The sequence below is a fragment of the Lepidothrix coronata genome, unplaced genomic scaffold, assembly GCF_001604755.1.
Source record: "Lepidothrix coronata isolate B3197 unplaced genomic scaffold, Lepidothrix_coronata-1.0 Scaffold9, whole genome shotgun sequence".
Classification (NCBI taxonomy): domain Eukaryota; kingdom Metazoa; phylum Chordata; class Aves; order Passeriformes; family Pipridae; genus Lepidothrix; species Lepidothrix coronata.
The window spans coordinates 8,385,966-8,407,314 of NW_016690189.1; the positions used below are offsets into that span (position 1 = coordinate 8,385,966).

General features: G+C 39.6%; 1 protein-coding gene across 1 annotated transcript; it reads left to right on the forward strand.

Moving 5' to 3' along the window:
* Positions 1-2,231: 2,231 nt before the first annotated feature.
* On the forward strand, positions 2,232-19,999 carry METAP2 (methionyl aminopeptidase 2). Its single transcript, XM_017804436.1, has 11 exons — positions 2,232-2,489; positions 3,310-3,411; positions 6,799-6,864; positions 7,220-7,322; positions 12,575-12,736; positions 14,461-14,642; positions 14,727-14,821; positions 14,908-15,004; positions 15,528-15,631; positions 18,005-18,120; positions 19,290-19,999. Exons 1-11 carry the CDS (start codon positions 2,333-2,335, stop codon positions 19,540-19,542), a joined length of 1,437 nt encoding a protein of 478 aa, XP_017659925.1. The 5' UTR covers positions 2,232-2,332; the 3' UTR covers positions 19,543-19,999.
* Positions 20,000-21,349: the final 1,350 nt, after the last annotated feature.

The following is a 21,349-nucleotide window of genomic DNA, read 5'->3' on the forward strand; positions in this document are numbered from 1 at the left end:
CCCAAAGATAATGACGTCTGGACACAGTTTGTAAAAATCAGCAGCTGAATAGATGATAGTGGCCTGAAGAAGCATCCCCACCTAAAGAGAGACAGGCCAAACTCTGCTGAACTGTGTGGCAGCAGTCAGCTGGCCAACTGCACACGTACTACTACAGGGCAAGCCATCTCCCTCTCTCTGGGGGGGTATCACAGTGATTATGACTGGTGTCAGAGTCATTCTGGGGAGGAAAGAAATAACCTTCTGAGAAAACTGCCTTCATTAATTCAGCTGATCACTGAAGTATTTGTTCTGCTTGGTTTTTTTTCCCCTCTGATGCCCCTACTTCTGGATCTCATGTTTGCAGCTGCTGCATGAGATTTATTCTTACTTATCTATCTCTGGTCAGCATCTCTCCTGTATTCCCTAGAATAGAATTCCCTGTATTATTTAGACTTTATGGACTCCTTTATTTGTCACTTCAGTTCTAGAGTCAACAAAATCCGTGGTCTGGCAACCTGTCTGTTTTGGCACACACCAGAGCAAATGGAACAGGAGCACAAGCTAGTAACTCTCTTTTTCACACTGTCAAAGACACTAAAGGGGATATAGTGAGGGGTAAGAACAGTCTGCTGTATGAGAGACTAATGGATTAAAATAAAACACAAAACTACTGCTCTTGGATATCTTGGGACCATTACAATGCCCAACTACAGTATATGTACAACAGGAAGGTCTAAGATGACTCAAAATGGAGAATTCAAGAAATTTTACCACTCGTGTTCCCCTTTCCCCTGCCACCAACCACCAAAAAAAACCCCAAAACCCCAAGCCAAAGACAAACAAAAAACCAAACAAAACCCCAGCTCTGTAGATTCCTCTTCTAATTCACAAACTGGAGTGAAAAGCAATAAACCAAGAGTGTTTTGTATGCAACATTAGTACACATGCTTTTATGTCATCCATTCTCAGTATGGTAAAGAGCTATTCCTCCATGGCTCAGAGACAACATCAATTCTGACTGGAGTAGGGGCAACAGAACAGCAGGAAAACAGCAAGAGCTAAACAGCTCACCTGCTCTATCCTTCAAGGTTTATCCTGCTTTAACCAGAGCAATAGGGCCCTCCAGGAGGTGGTCCAGTTAGACTAATTAACAGTGGCATATACCCATGTGATTTAAAGGGGGGAACAAGTGGTTACACAGCAGTTCCCAAGTGGTAAGGCATGTCTTACTGCTCAGAACATGCTTGAGGCCAGGGGAATCACCTTCCCTGCACCCCTCCCTGCCCCAAAATGCCCCAGCTGGATGTTTCCGTGTTCAAGTGCTCTTCCAAGCAAAAGCAGTGGAGAACATGCTGCTGAGGCACCTGCCTGGAGCAGCATGGAGTTTGATCATTACTAGAGCATTAGCTTAGCCTTTTGGAGTGTTGTTCTTGCTGAGAATTGTATCAGGTCAGGAGTGAGGAAATGCCTAGGGGTGTCAGGCAAGGAGCGGGGAGATGGAAGCCAGGAGCTGGCATCAGCGGGGTCAAGGAGGCAGAATTGGTATCTCAGTGAGGTACAAGGCATTACCAGTTTTCATAAGCAGAGACCTGTCTGCAGAAGCATTTTAAAACGCAGCTATGGAAAATAAGGCTCACTTTTAACCTTTGTATGTTATAAATTGTAATGACACTGTATTATGTACTATAAATACATGTTGAAATATGCTAGTGAGGAAAAAAAGTATTTTTCAGCCAGCATGTTATACTAGTAGAAAACTTGTGCAAAGTATAAATTCAGCAAACAAATTTTTTAAGAACTGGGCTAATTTAATGAACCATTAGTGGACGCTGGCAATACTGGTACTTTGCCTTGCTTTTCTAGGTAGTGGTGGAAATGGGACAAGGCAGTGTCCTTGAGCATGTATTAGAATCTTCCCTTTATTTGCTCCACGTGCCTTGGAATAAGAAATTTTTTCAGTGCAGTGTTTTCCTTCTGTACACGAGTTCTCTCGTGTGACTTAAATTTGTTCAGTGTCCTCCAGTTGTAAAACTTTAACAATCGCACATCCTATAAACATTCAACAGCAGCTGTTCCTGTTGGAGGAAAGGGTTGTTTTAATAAGATATTTTTCCATTTTTTTATTCCGCCGCACGGCCGGTCATAGCCCCACCCCCCTCACGGCCCCGCGCGCGCGCACCGGGCGCGGTGCGCGTGCGCGGCCGAGGGGCCGCCCCCCTCTGCTCCGCCTGCCCTGCCCGCGGAGTCCTCCACCGTCCCGGCGTGCCGCGCGCGCACCACCGAGCGCGCTGTCGGCCCGCCGCTGTGCCCGGCTCGCTCCGTGCGCGCGAGGCGGCGCGGCCGCGGCGACATGGCGGGCGTGGGACGGGCGGAGGAGCCGGAGCAGCACCTGAACGGAGAGCTGCCCCCCGAGCCCGGCGACAGGGACGGCGCGGCGGGGCTCGGCGCCGAGGATGGCGCCAAGAAGAAGCGCAAGAAGAAGAAGAAGGGCAAAGCGGGCCCCGCGGGTAGGGGCCGGGCCGCGCCGCGCCGGGACGCTGCGCTGAGGGGCTGGCGGGGTGGCGTGAGGGGCCGCGGCCCGGCACACCGGGCGTCGTGCGCGGCACCGGGAGGCCGCGGGGGGCCGAAGGGTCCCGCCGTGCGGGTGCGGGGGTCCGCCGAGGACACTGTCCCGGGCCGTGGCGGCCGTGCGGGCTGAGGGGGATCCCCGCGGCTCGGAGCGGGCTGGCCGTGCCCGGAGGGTGCTGCTGCCGTTCCACCGGGGCTGGGGAGTCCTGCCTTCTCCGGGGCGCGCAGGAGAAGCCACCGCTTCCCTCACCCCCTCCTATGCCCCGAGGGGAGCGAGGCGTGAGACTGCTGGTGTAAAAGTCATCCCGCGTGATGGAGGCTGCGCACCCCTCCCAAGTCCTCGCAGAGAGCCGGAGCAAGTCTGGGCAAATGGTGTAAAGGCGCTACGGTTTGGGTTTGTTTTAGCAGGCCAGCAGCGAGTGATGATGGTGCTGTGCGTTTATAATTATCTACTTCACGCCCATGTTATCTTAGAGGAGCAGGCTGCTGCTACGGCAAGAACTAGCTGCCCTGGCAGAAAAAAGTAATCAGAAGTGTCAGGGTAATCTACCTTTATACACAAGTGTCAGTAACAGCACCTGGCACTGTAGGGCCCTACAGTCTTGCACATAGGGGCTGCTGAGAAAGAAGAAAAGCAGTATGTGCTCTGGTGTCTGTAGGACGAATACAGCATAATATTTCTGTAAAGTTTGGGGGGCTATTGGTTAGTAATGTGGAGCTGATGTTTTACGGTAAGTCATACTTTAATTTTACAAACAGGACAAGAAACAGATAAAGAAATAGAAGGTGCTCTTGATGATGTAGCAAAACAATTGGACAAGCAAGCACTGGAGGAGAAAGAAAAAGATGATGATGATGAAGGTAAGTGTAACTTATGTTTTCTCTTGACATTTTGAGTTTCAGCTTCTTCCAAAACACCCATTTTAACAACCCTTTTACAGATATCTTTCTGGGTTTTGATTTTGTTTGTTTATTTTTTCCTTGGGATAGGTGAGATGGAACTATATACACTTTTAACTTTTTTTGTCAACATTTCAGCTGTCAGGTATGCATACAAAGAAAAATAACAGGGATACAAGCTTTTTTAAAGCTTTGTGTTTTGAAGGACCTAATTACTGAAGGAAATGTTTAGTTTGAGATAAGTTAAGCTATAAATTACTCTCACTTGCATTACCATGGTCAGTAGGCATTTCTGTTCCAAATTATGTCTCTTATTCGTGGCTTAAAACATAGAGCAAATTTTAAGGGAGCATTTTAATTAATAGGAAGTTTTAGAGTCTTTACCCGTGACTTTAAACCTGCTCATCTATAATTATATTTTCTCATTAAAATTGAATTGGGGAGGGATTAATACACAAGTAAGACATACACCTCGTGTGTTGCTTGTGATATGCAGCTGATTTTCTAAGCAAGAGCCTTAAAAGTGTCCATACTGAAATCCAGACTGGGTGCATCTCTTCTGTAGGAATATCAGATAAAGGTGCTGTGTTTCCTTTGGTTTGAGGGTTGGTTCTCAATAGACATGGAAATTTTAAAAAAGATATGTAAAAAAATAGCATGTAAAGTTGGCTCAGCATCCTGAAATGTTTCTTAGTCTGCTTAGCAATCTTCTTAGTTGACTTGCTGGAATTCATCATTCTGGAGTTTAATTTTAATGAATTGAGTATGGAAGTTTTAAAAAATTAAATCAGTGTGCCACGGTGTATTAGATAACAAATAAATTTGTCTTTGAACGTTTTCAGTCTGCAGTGTACACTACAGTTTAATGCTGTTACTTTCTATAGAAATATATTCTGATGGTTTATTTGTTTTGTGGTATATTTCAGGTCATGGAGTTGAAAGATAATTAATGCAATATGTGCTTTGCCATCATTACAAGTTGAGTAAAAAGTATTGAGAGGGATAGTGAAAACTTTATCCAATGAAAAGAGATCTTGGAAAATTATTAGAATAGAGTTCCATCTCAGAAGAAATAACATTGTTACTTGCAGATCAAATGCTGTGCTCTGTTATCCTTTTTACACTATTAGCAATTGGTATTACAGTATCAGAAAATATAAAAAAATTAAAGTGATGCTATGAACTAATGATCTTCCTTTTTTTCTACATATTAGACTTGTATGTGTTTTTAGTACAATCGATATTTTTGCAGAAAAATAAAAAACTGATGTAAGGTTTTTCAAGACGACTGTATGTTCTTACCTGTACTGGTTCTCATCACTTGCTATTTTAATTGTGTAGTTTCAGGATTGTTGCTTAAAGACATGGTGCTGCATTAGATTAAAATCAGTAAAATACCTACTCCATTTTTTCCTTTTCTTTTTTGTTCCATTTGATAAGCCTGAGTGGTCTCCCAAAAATGAGACTTTACAACTTTTGAACTCTAGGAGAGGTTAGAAAGTGCTCTTTTGGATTTCCCTTGCCGTGTTAAAACATGCTGATATCATTTTTGCGTGATACTGCTCTGAGTTATTAAATGGCCGTGCCAAAATGAAATAAGATTGGGCTTCAGTTCTGCAAAGATCTTAAATTCCTTTTCTGCCGAAAATTTTTTTCACTAGCAGCTAAATAACCTGAAGACAAACAGGGTATTGGTCAGATGCAGTAGTTATGTTTCTGGCATCACAGTTAGTCTGCAGCAGTCTTCAAGGACATGAAAGCACAGGCAGGGTTGGTTTGGCTTGCAGTTGGCAGTTTCACATCCAGTGATGTATGAAAAAGCCACAATAAGCAGATAGCAACAACAACAACGTTTAAGAAATGCTGGGGTTTTTTTTTCCCTTCAGTTAACACCTAGCATTAAAAAAAAAAATCAAAAAATCCCTTGGTGAATGAACTGGAGTCATATTTAATTAACTGCTTTATGAATAGTTTGAGCACAGCTCAAGGTCAAGAGAAATGTGGTAAAGTTACCACATTTTAAAGAAATTTATATGCACTATTAAAGATTTTTGGCTGTCTATGAAATAACGATTGATGAAGAATTTGGTAGGCTGGACTATGTTATAGCTACAAAGTATTTATATTTGCTATTTATTGCAAAAACTTAAATTGATGCTTAATGCCAAAATGAGCCGGGAGGGGCAGGAGTGACATTTACTGAAATTTGCCCCAGCTTCAGGTTTACAGCACTCACCATGGCATAAAAATGCAGATCACATTGGTCTTCATGAGAGGCTTGTAATTTAGTGACTGGAGCAGCTGATAAGTGTTTTGTTTTGGTTTTAAATACAAGTTTCTGTATAAATACATTCAAAATGGTGATGCTTTGATTTGATTCTAAAACTTCTTTCTATTTTACTTTTCACTGTAAATGAAAAAGAACCTGTGTTTAGATCCAGAAGGTTTAATTAGATGAGGTCATATTGGATATTGCTATGAAGTAACTAGGCATGAGAAGTAGCCAAATGTGAAGTTTGTGGGGTTTTTGTTAACCCCCAAATGTAACTGTAAATCATGTTGCTGATTCTTGGTGCTTACATGCTCTGCTCTCTGGAAACTTCCCACTGGTATAGATTCATAGAATGGTTTGGGCTGGAAGGGTCATTTAAAGGTGATTTGGTCCAACCCCCTGCAGTGAGCTGGGACATCTTCATCTAGATCAGGTTGCTCCAAGCCCCATCCAGCCTGACCTTGAATGTTTCACGGGATGGGGCATCTACCACCTCTCGGAGAAACCTGTTCTGGTGTTTTACCACCCTTGTAGCTCCCACATGCAGTGGTTTTGTTGAGTGCTGTTTGTGACCTTCCCTGTTATCTCCAGATTAAACTCATCCTGCTCTAAGGGTGTCATCTTTACACATTTGGGGTTTGTATCTTTCCAGATGCAGTAAGTTCCTTTAGCTGAAGCATCAGAAGATGAGTTTGAAGCCGTAGTTTCTAGCTTTTTATTTAGCTGTTGTGTCTGATACCGTCCTCTCTCGTGTCCTCCAACAATCCTTGGCATCTTTTTGCCTGAATTGAGAAGAGAGGAATATGAAGTAGGACTTTGTGAAAATACTTTCCCTGAGCCACATTTTTTTGCTCTCTTTGGTGATATGTTTGTTAACTTTAGAAACTATTTTCTTAGGTCCATGTGGGGACTGAAAATGCTAATGGTTTGGTGGCAGCTTTTGGATGTTGTATTTTAATCCATTAAATTCTGTGAAAGAAGTGTTTCCAGATAGTCCAGATGTTTCTATGTGTCTCGTGCGAACTTTGGTTCTTTAAGGTTATTTTATGTTCACCTGAGCACTTTCTTTCCTGTAGATGGAGAGGGTGAAGGAGATGGAGCAACTGGGAAGAAGAAGAAGAAGAAGAAAAAGAAGAAAGGACGTAGGTATCAAGCACAAAAATATGGACTGTATGAATATTTGGTATTAAGTGTGTGCAAGTGCTGTTCTTGACAGCTGAAACAAAGTTTGGGGTGCAGTTTGTGTTTGTAGCCTAAGTCTGGCTGAGTTGTCCTCTTTCTACCATCCCTGCATGCCACTGAGGGCATTCATTTGGCTTTGAGTATTGGCTGAATAAAGTCATATGAGGGCATTGTGATATGATAGTTTTGGTAGAAGCCCGAATTCTAGTAAGGGAGTCTTAAATAACTTGTGCTGTTTAACTTCTGTGCTCGAAATAAGATAGTGTATATTTCCAGTGTACCGTGTGTAAAACTTTCTTAAATTATACTCAACAGCTAAGGTCCAAACAGATCCACCTTCTATTCCAATATGTGATCTATTTCCCAGCAATGTATTCCCGAAGGGAGAAGAATGTGAATATCCACCAACACAAGATGGGTGAGTGTTTTAAGCTTAAAAAATAAATACTGTCATTTGGATGTGCTGAAAAAGCTGTTTAAGTACAACTAAATGGAAAAAATTAGTTGTAATGTGCTTTGGGTTTTGCCTTTTTTTTTTTTAACTGGATCATCCAAGAACTCAAAGAATACAAGTCTTTAGCCCAGAAATGTTCGTCCTTCCCTACCCTTTTAATTAAAGTGTAGCCAGTATGAGCAGAATTGCCATGAGGCAGGGGACCAGCAGGATTTCACTAGGCAGCTTGTAAGGAAAACATTGTCTGAATTAGAAGTGAGTGAAGTTTTAAAATTTAAGGAGATGTGACACTATTTTGCAGCAGTTTTGTGACCATTGAGACATCAACTTTTTGGTTTTTATTTGTTTTTTGGTAGAGACATGTCAATCTCTCTATTTAATTTAAAAGCCCAAGCGGTATATTCTGTACTTTGCTTCTCTTTCTTTGTATAAATATATAGTTATTATAACCTCATCTGTTTTTTGTAATTCATAGTGATGTGGGAATAATGTGCAATTTCACTATACAAGCGACAGCTTCTGGTGGTTTGCTGGAACAGAGATCTGCATCCTTATGTTTTTACAGACCACTGCTATTTCTTTTATTAAGAACTAGGGCATACCACCTTGACTGTGTTGTCCTTGACTGATTTTTTTTTTTTTCTCCTATGTGAAGTGTTGTGGAAGGTCATGTGAGGGAGACAGGGGATGTGTGGCATAGAATAGCTTGAATTACATGAAAAGACCAAGTATTACTGAAAACTTTGAAACTTCCCAGGAAATTTTGAATCAAAACTCTGAAAAAAAATAGTTTAAACCAAAGAGAGGGAGTAGATAAATACTTATATTTTTGAAAGCATTGTCTGGTTTTTTCCAATTACTTTTTTTTCAGAATGAAATTACTTTGAAATGTTTATTTATTGATTATATAAAGTCAATGCATTTTTCTCATAGAGCGTAAGCTACATAGTTGAGTCTAATACATCTTATAAATTGTGTTCAGATATTCACATATAATATGGTTTCATTTTTATGAGAATAAAATTTGCTTTTGTGAAAACCTTTTCTTCTTTATAATTACTTCAGTTTGATTATAAGGTGCTCCTATTTATTTATAAATGACTGCCTTTTGCATGCTAATGAAGGACTTTCACAGGATATTTCTGACAGGCTGATCCAGGAGTGATTCTTTAATGCTTAAGAGTTAAATGTTCTCCTGCATATGCCATGCTCATAAGGTTATGATTTAAGCAAACCAGGAAATTAGATGATAAATACCTTAAGCATGTTCATAGTTTATTCACAAATAACACACTTTTCACATCTCTGATATTAAAGATTAAATTATTTGCTCTGGTTTCACTACTATTTATTAGGAAAAAAAAAAAGTAAATGCAATAAAAATAAACTGCCTTTCAGAACAGGATTTAAGTGGGGTGTCTTTTCTGTACCAGGAGTGTTCTGTTATGGAAGAAGAATATACTCTTTTAAGGAACCTGAAATAGTTTCTTTATGTAATGTGCTTAAGCAAATATATGTTTAGTTTTGTTCCTAATCTAAATATTTAAATCTTATGATGCTACTTTAGTATTTCCTAATATAAGCAGCTACTTAAATTAGTAGCTGACATTTAATGCTGGGATATTTCCTATTCTGAATAATAGTTTCATTTTATATATTGGTGAAGCGTTTTTGTGCTACTTCTCTTATTCATGCTGAGGTCAGTGGGGTTTTGTCTTTGATTTTTTTAGAGTTGCACTTCTATTCTTAACTCTTGATGTCATATGCTTTCTAAAGTTACCTCTCATCAACCTACAATTGTGTATTTTGTGTGAGAAGTTGAACTGGAAGTGGGTGTGATTCAAATTTCAGCAAAAGAAAATAGCGCATAATCAGTTCTTATATAGACAACAGACTAACAGGTTTAAGATTTTTATATCTCAAGTATTTACTTTTGTTTGAAGCTTGTGGTTTTTTGTTGAAGGCACCTGAATTTGAAATGATACAACAGAGAGGGCAGAAAACAGATAAACAATATTTCACGATACACTAATTTTTGTTAAAGTGGGATTAAGGAATTCTTGATCCTGCCTGCTTGTTTCTGCCTCTGTGCTGCTATCATAGAATCATAGAATGGTTTGGTTTGGAAAGGACCCCAAAGGTCATGTAGTTCCAATGCCTCTGCCATGGGCAGGGACACCTTCCACAACTTATCTGGGCAACCTGTTCCAGTGCCTCACCACCCTCACAGTAAAGAATTTCTTCCTAACAACTGTTCTAAACTGACCCTCTTCAGTTTAAAACCATTACCCATTTTCCTGTCAATACATGCCCTTTGAAAAAGTCCCTCTCTAGCTCTCTTTTAGACCTTTTAGGTACTGGAAGGTGCTATGGGGTCTCCCGGGAGCCATCTCTTCTCCAGGCTGAACAGCCCCAACTCTCTCAGCCTGTCTTCATAGGAGAGGTGCTCCAGTCCTCTGATCATCTTCATGGCCTTCCTCTGGACTTGCTGCAACAGGGCCATCTCCTTCTGTTGGGTACCCCAGAGCTGGATGCAGCACTCAGGTGGGATCCCACCAGAGCGGAGTAGAGGGGCAGAATTCCCTCCCTTGACCTGTTGGCCACACTGCTTTTGATGCAGCCCAAAGTATCATTTGGCTTTCTGGGCTGTAAATGCACATTGCTGGGTCTTGTGGGGCTTCTTGTCCACCAACAGCCCCAAATCCTTTTCCTTAGAGCTGCTCTCAATCCATTCTCCATCCAGCCTTTATTAGTGGTGGAATTGTCCTGACCCAGGTGCAGGATCTTGCACTTGGCCTTGTTGAACTTCATGAGGTTCACACTGGCCACCTCTCAAGTCTGTCCAGGTCCTTCTGGATGGCATCCCTTCCCTCCAGCATGTTGACTGCATTTCTGGGTGAAGGTAAGCTGGGGAAATTTATTTTCTGGAATTCTTTGATCACTAGAATCAAGTTTACAGCATGATCCTGTATAGATTTGTGCTGGTGAAAACTGCAGGCTGTGAACTGGAGTGAAAAGATGGAACAAATGGCTTGGAGCAAGAGGAGAACTTCAGCTGACGTGTGGTAGGCAGCATGTTAGGAAACTGTCAAAAGCTTGTTAGCTCATGTACCTGTCAGAGGACTTAATGTTTGGTGTGAGGCCTTCATTTGATCAATTGGTTTTTCACATGTCCTGAAGTGCTTAGGCCCAAGCAGGATTTCTTGCCTCCCTTCCTGAGCTCCCAGGTGCAGTAGTGCAGCTTCGGCAGCAAAATGCTGTGGTTCTGATACAGTATTTTTAAATGTAGAGGCTGTCTTGTCCCCCAAGTGACTTGCATGAAGTGACTGTTTGCTGAAGTACAGTAGGACAGAGGGAGGACGGCTTCCTGCCAGTTAGCTGGAGTTTGCATTCATGTCTGTGACAGATGGCAGAGCAGCTGCCCAGGCTCTGTCAGCAGTTCTTGCTACCGGAGGGTGTTCGCTATTGGAATCCAGAGCAGTCTGAAAAGACCCTCAAGTCTCCCTTCCCACTGTTCTTCTGCAGTGCACCTTTTCACTGTGACTACTGTGCTGGCAGTAGTCCAGTTTTCAAGTGGCAGTGAGGGGCCCAGGTGTTGCAGCCTGTTGCTTTGGATTTTTTCATACAATTTGCCAGAGTTAAGGGCAAATTCAGAGAGTAGGATTTGTGATGCTTGCTGCTGGAGCAAGAAAACTGCTCTGAAAGGTAAAAGTGGGATTTCTCCTTTGCACTGTCGTTACTTATCTGAAAAGGAGTAGAAAGTTCAAGGGAAACAAGCAAAATGTCTCAAAATATTTCAGATCATCTGGTCATTGTTAGGAATATTTTGTGGAATAGCCTGTTGTCCTTCTTTATCTTTTCAACTCTGCTTAAATACTTAGTATAAATATATATACTTATTTATTTATACTTAAATATATATACTTATGTATTTATGCATATATACTTAGTTCAAAATGCAGCAAAGTTGCAGGGCATAGTCTCTTGGCTCACTCCTGCCTGGTTTTTGGCTGTAAAGGAGATTCTTAGAGTGGAGCTAAGTTACATGTCTATGAAACAGGTAAGAAGCTACACCTTTGGATTTCAAAAACTAGTCCTTTACCATCTGCGTATTCAGTTGTTTGCTTAGAACCAACTTATTTGCATAAAGGTAAAAGTTAATTTCTAAATTTGGAGACTTTGGCATATTTCAGCATCTTTGGTCCACCTTGTCCATCACCTGTTTTCTTTTAAGACCCACCTACCAGCATGTGTAGCTATTTATTGGTTTTAGTAATTTTTTTCCTGCATAACATGTACAGAATTCTCTGAGTTATCACTGGAGTGTTTTGCATCATTACAAGGCTGCAGCTTCACCATTTGAAGAGTATCTCTACTTTGTAGTCAGAAGTCTTTTAGTTAAATTCTGACAGCTGCTGGAGTGCTCAAATTGCTTTTTTATTTGTTTGCTTTCATGAAACCTTAGTTGTATGGGTCTTTTGCATAGTGGAAAATATATTCAAAATTAATCTTATATTTAGTCCTGTATTAAAAAATATTCTTGTATTTGTTCTATGAACCTACCAGAGAGCCAGAATGAGCGGTGCTCTCCTGGAACAAATGTTAATTCATCATCCAACCAATTTAGAAATAACATCCTGGCATATTTCAGTTACCATGCACTGTGTAAGGTGTTATTACCTAAATATTCCGAGGATGAGAGAAAGTAATACTGGAACTGCAAGCTCTTAAATTTGGAAGGAGTTTATTGTCTCTCTAACAGTTTCTGGGCCAAGCGGCCACAGTACAGTGCTGAGATTCTTCTCTGCACAGGAAGAGTGCTGTCTGAGTAGGATTGTGAAAAAAATTAACTTTTTGCATGAGCAGAGTCTGTTGCAGTTTTCCCTGCTAAACTCAAGGTAGAGTTGCAGGCATTCATGTGAATTTTATATGCCTGTTCTGTCTTTTTGAAGATGTTATGCATACTTTAGGCAGACTGCTTATCTGGGCTTTTGGTAGGGTGTTACTGCCCTTCTCAGGTGCCAGTCTGTGGTGCCAATAGATTTATTTTTTTTTAAATAGACTTCCTTTTTTCTGAAAATTGTGTAAATCAGTATCTTTTCTGTTGCCCAGGGGAATGTAGACCTGACTGGTTAATAAACACTTTGCAGGCTTTAGACAGAAGTTGTAATGACTGCTGTGATTAACTTGTTTGAAACACTTTTTTTATTTTCAAGGCGAACTGCTGCTTGGAGAACAACTAGTGAAGAAAAGAAAGCACTAGACCAAGCCAGTGAGGAAATCTGGAATGACTTTAGGGAGGCTGCAGAGGCACACAGACAAGTGAGGAAATACGTTATGAGCTGGATAAAACCTGGAATGACCATGATAGAAATCTGGTGAGGACACACATCTTCTCAAACACCTCTGCTGTAGATTATTCTTCGTTCTCCAGAGGGCAAGAGATTTAGTCTCAGTTTTGTGTGCTTAATTCACTGCGTCATGAGTGTTGGAAAGATTTCTGTTTGAAGTACGCAGCCAGTATTGCAAATTATTTCCTCGAAGTTTCCTCTTTTATTTTTAGCTTTTGCAGTTTTACAGGGCCGGGGATCATACTGAATTATAAACTAAGCTTTCCATTATGTTCACTTATTTTGACTACATGCTTCACTTAAATTTGAGTGCCTTTGCTGCTCTCGCACATCAGTTCTGCAGTGGTGCTGAGAGAAGCAGCAGTAGCACGTCCTGGTGTTTGCCGGCATTGTCAGTGCTGTGCCGTGTGGACAGTGCAGGTGCAGTCTGCGGCTGGGAGTGGGCAAACAGGCACACAAACAGCACGGCTGTGTGTTCACTTCAGGGCAGGGAGGTTTTCACTATGTTTAGTCTTCATTAGCTGATGTGTCTGGTGGAAACACAGTGTGGGGGGGTTTATTGTTCTCAGTTAATAAGAAATAGCTGAGCAAATGGATTAAGATGAACATGACTTTGATTAAGTTTGATTTAAAGAAATAATTAGCCTGGACCGATTTTTGTGACTCTTCCAACTATTACTTTTTCTGTCCTTCAGTTTATCTAGAGTGAATGTCTACTGTCCAAGTACTGCACTGATCCAGAACAGTTTAGCTTCCAAAATCAGGTGCTTTCAGCCTGGTGTGACTGAGGACTGTGCTGACAAGAGTAGGATAGTAAGAAAGCTAATCAGAGCTGATCCCCAAGGTAACTGTGCAAGGATAACAGAAAGAAATATATACCATCAGGAAAAGTAAAAGAAAGGAAGCTGCTGTAACAATCACTAGTCTGGGAGAAAGGAATCTGTCATACTGAATTTTACAGTTTGACTGTTAAAAGCAATAATTTTCTCAAAACATGACTATTCTTCCTAAAGGCTGTGGGGCCTTGCTGAGTAAAATACACTCTCTTTTTCCATATAACTCTGAGTGAATGGCTTTCTTAAATAGAATCAGAGTATGGTGCACTGCTGTGAGCTGCAGTTTGCATCCTTCACTGACACTGCAGGAGAATGCCCTGGTGGTGGACACGTATCTGTAGCTTTGCAGTAGCTAGCAGCTTGAGAGTAGACAAAACCCAAGAACAAATGCTAATCTCATGAGGTTTTATTTTATCACAGTTATTGCTCAAATTAAGTAAGAAAAGGGTCCTTTTTTAATTAGACTTTTTTTAGTAAATGAGAAGCCTTTTCTCTTCTTTTTTTTTTTTCTCTCCTTTTTAAGTCCAGAAATTGTAAAGAATGCATTTAATTTTACTAAACTTTAGTTGTTTAATCTCTGCTGCTCAGGAAGAATGGGTAAAATGTAGCTTGTAAAGGATGAATATTTTAAATTTAGAGTAAAAACACCAGAGAAGTACTCAGAAGTACTAAGAAAGGATAGAAGAAACAAAGAACTGAGGATGTTATGTTGTACTTAGGTTTTGCAGCCTAGAGTGTCTGTCTACTTAGCATACAAATAGTTTTAAGATTTCACATTAAAGCATTTGTTTAAATATTGTTTAAATATTTTTCTGAGTTTTTGTTCTTGTGTTGATTTATTTGAAGTCATCATAAGAAATACTAATGACAACTGTTCTGTTCTTTTTTTTCTTCTCCCTCCCCTCTGCCTTTTAGTGAAAAGCTAGAAGACTGCTCACGTAAGCTGATAAAGGAGAATGGTTTAAATGCAGGTCTTGCATTTCCTACTGGGTGTTCTCTGAATAATTGTGCTGCCCACTACACTCCCAATGCTGGAGATCCAACAGTCCTGCAATACAATGATATTTGCAAAATAGATTTTGGGACACACATTAGTGGTTAGTTTTCATTTATGAATTAAAACTTTGAGAATGTTCTTCATTGCAAAGACTGTGAAGCTAATTAACTTTTGCTGATTTCAGGTCGTATTATTGACTGTGCTTTTACAGTCACATTTAATCCAAAATATGACAGACTATTACAAGCTGTAAAGGATGCCACAAATACTGGAATAAAGGTATGATCATTATATAAGTCATTTATGAAGTCTTTTACGGTAAACTTTGAGGTTATTTTCCATTTATATTTGCACTTTATTTTCAGTGTGCTGGAATAGATGTACGTCTCTGTGATGTGGGGGAGGCCATACAAGAAGTTATGGAGTCTTATGAGGTTGAAATTGATGGCAAAACATACCAAGGCAAGTTCTTTTCCGTATATAAGGATAGTTGTTTTTAAAGTGTGTATATGTATATATATTTGTACAAATATTGATTTATTTATATGATACTGAAAAGACCTCTGTACTAGAAAGATGGTATGCGTCTTGCATAAATATGTGGTTTTGGCTGGCTTGCCATTCCTCTGGAGAAATGTTCTTGGCTTATCCTTCCAAGTACTGTATCTTTAACAGATAAGATGAAGGCTAAACAACTGTTTCGAACTGTACAGTTAATTTGATACCTGTTGTTTGGCTTTCTTAATAAGCTTTTGTTGCTGTTGGAGTTGCTAGTCTTTACTAATGAAGTTTTGCTATATCGTACAAAACCAACTTCTGTCTTGGCTGGTGTTTGTACAAGATGTGTGGACAGTTTTGTGTTTAGTTCCTCTGCAGTATGATGAGTCACTATTGAACTTTCAGTATGGGCTAACATACAAAATTGCCTTAAAGGGCTTAACATTTGTTAAGAAATTGCCTGTACCATTAATGTTTTCTTCAAAAGTGAAGCCAATTCGCAATTTGAACGGACACTCGATCGGACCATATAGGATACACGCTGGAAAAACGGTGCCCATTGTGAAAGGAGGAGAAGCCACAAGAATGGAGGTAAATTAAGTTCTTAAACCTTTAAGTTTCCCCAGCTGTCACTGCAAGAGTATTTGCTGTGCACTTTAAATGTGTTGTATTTGTGATCCTGGTGGATCATCGTGGCACAGAAAAACTGCTGCACTTGGTAGTGTTCCTGTACAGGAGTAATGTTTCATCTCAGTGGCTCCTCTGTTTAGCCCTGGACTGTTCAGGTATCTAACATTTTCTGAAATTGAAGCCTTGGAACCCTGCTATTTAAAAAAACAAACCACCAAACAAGAAAACAAAACAAAAACCCCCACCACCCTTGAAATCTGAATGGCCTTAGTGATGCTTGCAGAAACTCTTACATATTTATTTCTCAATGTGTATTCATTATTTAAATGCAGTGTTGGAATGTTGCACTCAGGAGCACGGAAAAGGACAGGAATTCATATTTTGAGGTGAACTGCAGTTGAGGAAACTAGAGTTTTCCTGAAAGGTGTTTGGACTTGCAAGTCATTCACACTTGTTTGTTCTCTCTGTAATTCAGTCTTCTCTTGCTTGGGTAATTCTTGATAAATATCTCTGTAGTGTAGCTTTGGATGATTTTTTTGTGACTACTGTTAGATATAGTATTTTTCTTGAAAAGCCTCCAATGCTGTTTTTCTTTGCAGATACAAAATAATTAAGTGTATTTCTAGTTAATGGGAGAGGCTAGATCAAAGATGTTGTTTTTAATAGCGTTTTGGAGCAGGAGAAAAGAAATTACTGTACATGATGTGACAAACTACCAATTGTAAAGGCAGTATTCAAATATGGAACCTGAGATTTATCCACCATTTTGATGTAAGCTTGTGTTCTAACAAGATAAGAAGGCTTATTTAAGAGATTGGTAATGAGATAAGAAGCTTTTAATTTCACTCAAAGCCTGATCACTAATGGGCACCAGTAAACCTATCAGGGTAAGACTTGTAAGAGCTGAATAGGCACAGGTGTGGTCTGCACAGGATTGTTTTTTGAGGCAGGCTTACTCTCATCACCCAAGCTTTAATCACAGTTGTTGATCTATGATGGGAGCAAAAAGACAAGGTTTTAACTATCATCTTATCTATAGGACTGTGCAAAGGGATTAAGAGTATTGGAAAAGATAGAAAAGCTTGTGTATTCTTCTTGGTTAGGCTTAGTGAATAGTACTTGGTTTTGTTATTGTCCGTTATCAGTATATTACTAGTATGAAACGTAAGTGTTCTTTAAGCAGATACTACTTAAAGATTTCAGAGCTTTGAGATTGTTTTAATTGAATATTGAGACACTGGGGAGAAGACTTGTTTTTAATTTCTTCAGCTTCTGTAGGTTACTTAGGACACAATCCTACATCATTAAACACAGTTAGTTTTGCCGACGAAGAATGTGGAGCATAGCCAAGCTCTTACTGTACTGCACTAATTATAGCATCAGACTGCAGTCCAGTGAGTTTTTCGTGACTGAGAGAAATACAGCCTCTGATGATCCTTATTTGGGAAAAGTGGGTGTAAAGTGAGCTTTGTGGTGGCATTGTGTGTGGGCTTTTGTGGGTTTGTGTTTTTATAATGAATCAGTTCAGGGGCATCTTCAAGAGTTCATCTTGAATTTGAAGCCTGTGTTACTGCTTTTCTTATGGCTTCTTATTTTGGGGTTGTGACTTTCAAAGTAGCTAAATAAACTGAAAAACCCCAGCTCATGGTGTCTGTCAATGTTAAGTCTTGGTAAGTTCCTTTCACAGTCCTGCCATTAAGGATGTGTGAATGCACTTGGCAGAAATGAGTTTGTGTAATGGCATTTCAGTTATTCTTGGCTAGAATTTTGATAATGCCCTTGCAGATAAGTATCACCTTCATTTATTGAAGAAATTCATCTCGTGGAGTAGAAATGAGCAGGTTAAGGGTATATACTAGCAGCTGTTTACCAGAAAATTCTTGCAGAAATTGGGCCAACAGTTCTTTAGTGCAGTAAGTCCCTGTAATCAACATCTGTTTGCTATGTCTAAACTGTACATTTGCTAGGACTTCTATCTGAATAGCAAAGAAGTATTTCCAGTTAGCAGATGTAGTTTCTTAGCTGTGTTAGATGCATGCCTTGACAATGTTTTAACTGCAATGACTTTGAGAAATTGTGAGTAGAAACATGCTGATATTTCTGACTTGAAACAAATAAAATGGTACTAATATAAATAGTTGATGATTTGGAGATGTCTGTAACTTTACTGTGTGAAATCTCCATGTTGAATTTCTTTCAGCATTGATTTGGTGCTTGAATCTATTCACATTTAATTACTTGTATGCAGAAATTGTAATACTGAGATTGTTGTATCCGAATGGTCCAGTGTCACTTATTTTCATATTGTAACATGTTCCTTTTTTCTCTCCTTAGGAGGGTGAAGTGTATGCTATAGAGACCTTTGGGAGCACAGGAAAAGGCGTTGTACATGATGATATGGAGTGTTCTCATTATATGAAGAACTTTGATGTTGGACATGTCCCGATAAGGTTGGATTTTGTTGGGTTTTGCTGGTGTGTTATGCTAGAGCTGTCACTCCCATAGGTTCAAATTTGATACAGTGCATGTTCTTCACTAATTAATAAGAGGTGTTAGCAATGTTCTTGTTATAAAATACGCTCTGACTGTAAATCTGGAACAATATGGAATTATTCTAAAGAATCTGGAAATGGAGAAAATAGGTTGTTTTCAGAATTTTATCATTTTTTAACAATCTTCCTACCATTATTATTTTTTATAATTAATAATATATAGGTTATGCTTGTATGTTCATCTGTATATTAAATGTATAGCATTTTTTAATCAACATTTGTACTGTGGTTGTGTGCCACAATCTTTTATCTTACTGCTGTTCCAGAATATATCAGGCTATTCACGTCATTTGTGGGGGTTTTTTTTGATATTTTGTGAGTTTTAAATTCTTGTTTTAGTGTATTGCTACAAGATGAAATAGTTATTAATTTTCAGCGTCACTGGGATTGCATTCTGGCATTTCTAGGAGTGCAGCATATTTTCTGAAGCAAAGGCTACTCTGCTTAGAAACATAGCAGGCATACATGCTTTTCTACAACAGAAACTAGGAATGTGAAAGAGGTGGGATGGGAAGAATAAGACTAAGAATTACAAAGGAACTGCTTATGATTGGAAATAAGCTTAGTTTTTGATAGATCTGTAAGTATGTAATTTTTCTGCCTATATATTGTAAGAAGTATGAATAAAAAACTTACCAAGTATTTGATTTCAGAATTCAAAATGCAGCATTTTAAACCACCAGGCTTATGCCAAAATTATGCAAAAGTTCAGATTATTAACCACTTTGGATCAGGAAAATTTCTGTTTCTCTTGATAAAATGAAATGTCCTTTTATTATTTAAGAGAATGACTTCTGTTCCTATGTTTAGTTTTGTTTGCAAAGTTAGATGCAGGTACTGTTCACAATGTATTTTGAAGGATATCTGTTTGCAGGAGAGAAGTGCACTTTCTTTTGGGAAGAGAACATTTATTTGGTTGATACAGAAAGACACCCCAAACCTGGGCAGCCTGAAAAGAGCTTGCAGTCTAACCCTCTTCTTAATTGGTGTGTTTCACTCCTGCAGTGAATGCTTGCTTGTGATACCTTTCTTCTCAGACGTGTTCTTGGGTTGTTTTTGTCTTCAAGGCTTCCGAGAGCTAAACACTTGCTAAATGTTATCAATGAAAACTTTGGTACTCTTGCCTTCTGCCGCCGGTGGCTGGATCGCCTGGGAGAGAGTAAATACCTGATGGCCCTGAAGAACCTGTGTGACCTGGGCATAGTGGATCCCTACCCGCCCCTGTGCGACATCAAAGGCTCCTACACGGCGCAGTTCGAGCACACCATCCTGCTGCGCCCCACCTGCAAGGAGGTCGTCAGCAGAGGAGATGACTACTAAACTCAAAGCCACCTCAGCACCTTTATACTCTAGGCTTTGTTGGAACATACTATACCAGAATTAATTTGCAACATATTGTCTGTTTTAACAGTGGACTGATGTTAATACTTTCCATATTTGGAAAGGAAGGAATTTAATCTAAGGCAAGTCTTCTAATTGTAACTAACCATGGGAAAAAGCTTTCAGGCCTTTAGAAATATTTCGAAAGTTACTTATTTTTTCTGTTCAGGGAAATACATGCTATAAAGCTCAATTTTTAGTTTGGAATGAGTTATACATTTTGTTCTGAACATTTATGATAAAAGATGCTTTTCAAATATTTATATGACCATATTCCTACTTGAATGCTTTGAATGACTACACCTGATTTCTGCGCCCCAGTCCTCTATGATATTGCCTTTTAAACTTCCTGGAATCCATTTTGTAAAAAATAAAGACAAATTTTCAAATCTAAAAATATATATACTTTTTAGAAGTCTGGTTATGATTCTGGTCAGGAGTCTGCTGGGAAACTGCTCTATTAAATATTTTACAAACTTGATTTGCCATTTCTTGTGTTGAAACTGGACCTGTCTTACCCTTCATGTGAAACTTGGCCTCCCAGTGCTCGTTTAAATCTGTCAGTGCTGGCATACAGGGCAAGAAGTCAACACTTTACGGGACAAAATGTGATGACTTCAGTAAAGGTGTGTGGTGTGCTTGAGTGTGCCAGTCTTCAGTTTAGATTCAGCTGTATTAGAACATGTCAGATGCATCTGGTGGTCTCTGCTGCTGTTATCGGCAACGTGCAACTTTGGGCTGAAGTCAGCTGTGAATTTAGCAGGTACCCCTACATAATCTTTGCCATTGACATGCCTTCCTGCATGGAGTCAAATTTCATGTGATTCCCAGTCCACATTTGACTGGACAAGTGATAGGGATAACAAAAACTTGAGTTTATTTTGGAGTGTTAAAAGTTATTTTAACAGTTATTATTACAGGCAAGCTAATTTGGAGTGCAGTGAGTCTTGACCGTTGAATTTCATTTGTAAAGGTAAATGAAATCCAATGGCTCTTCAGGCCTAGATGCAATGTCTTCCAGTGCTGTTATCTTTACCTCATGACTTCATATTAAAATTTTAAATAGTTACTGGTGATAAAAATGACAGCTTTGTTAATAGATCTATAATAATGCCTTAACCAGAACTGCTTGGGGAACAGAGACACTTCACCTGCTTCTTTATAGCCTGTGTCTCTTTATAGAATAGTTCTTACTAATTTAGAAATACCAGTTCTTTCTTTCTCTGTCTTTGGGTAAAAGCTGCATTTTTGTGCTTTAAAACCCGAGTATGTGAGCTGCAGTTTAGAGGGGGCAGTGTTATGTACTGCCTACAGTTTAAAAATAATAGACACTGGTATTTTTTTCCCGTGAATTTAAGTATTGTTTAAATTCGGTACTGTTTAAACTTGTAGAAATGAATGAAATAGGATACTGAAACATGTAGTGCTGTTGTTGCAGTTTGGGAATCTTGGCATCCAAGCAATTAATTTTAATTAATGTATGTCTCAGTTCCAAACAAACAGTAGCTGGTGTACATGCTTGTACATTGCAGAGTAAAAGCTGGCACTCGAAAGTCTGTGATAAGCAGGGTTGCTGGGTGCATTGGCTGCTTCTATTTTTATTTATGTGACCAAGACCTTGCTGCTTATGCAACTCTTGACGTGATACGAGCAGGTTCTTGTAGAATGGATGGCTTCCAGCTCACCTGTGTTTGTAACAAGCCTGGTTACTACAAGTTCTGCTAGAAACAAGTAAGACAAATTTGCT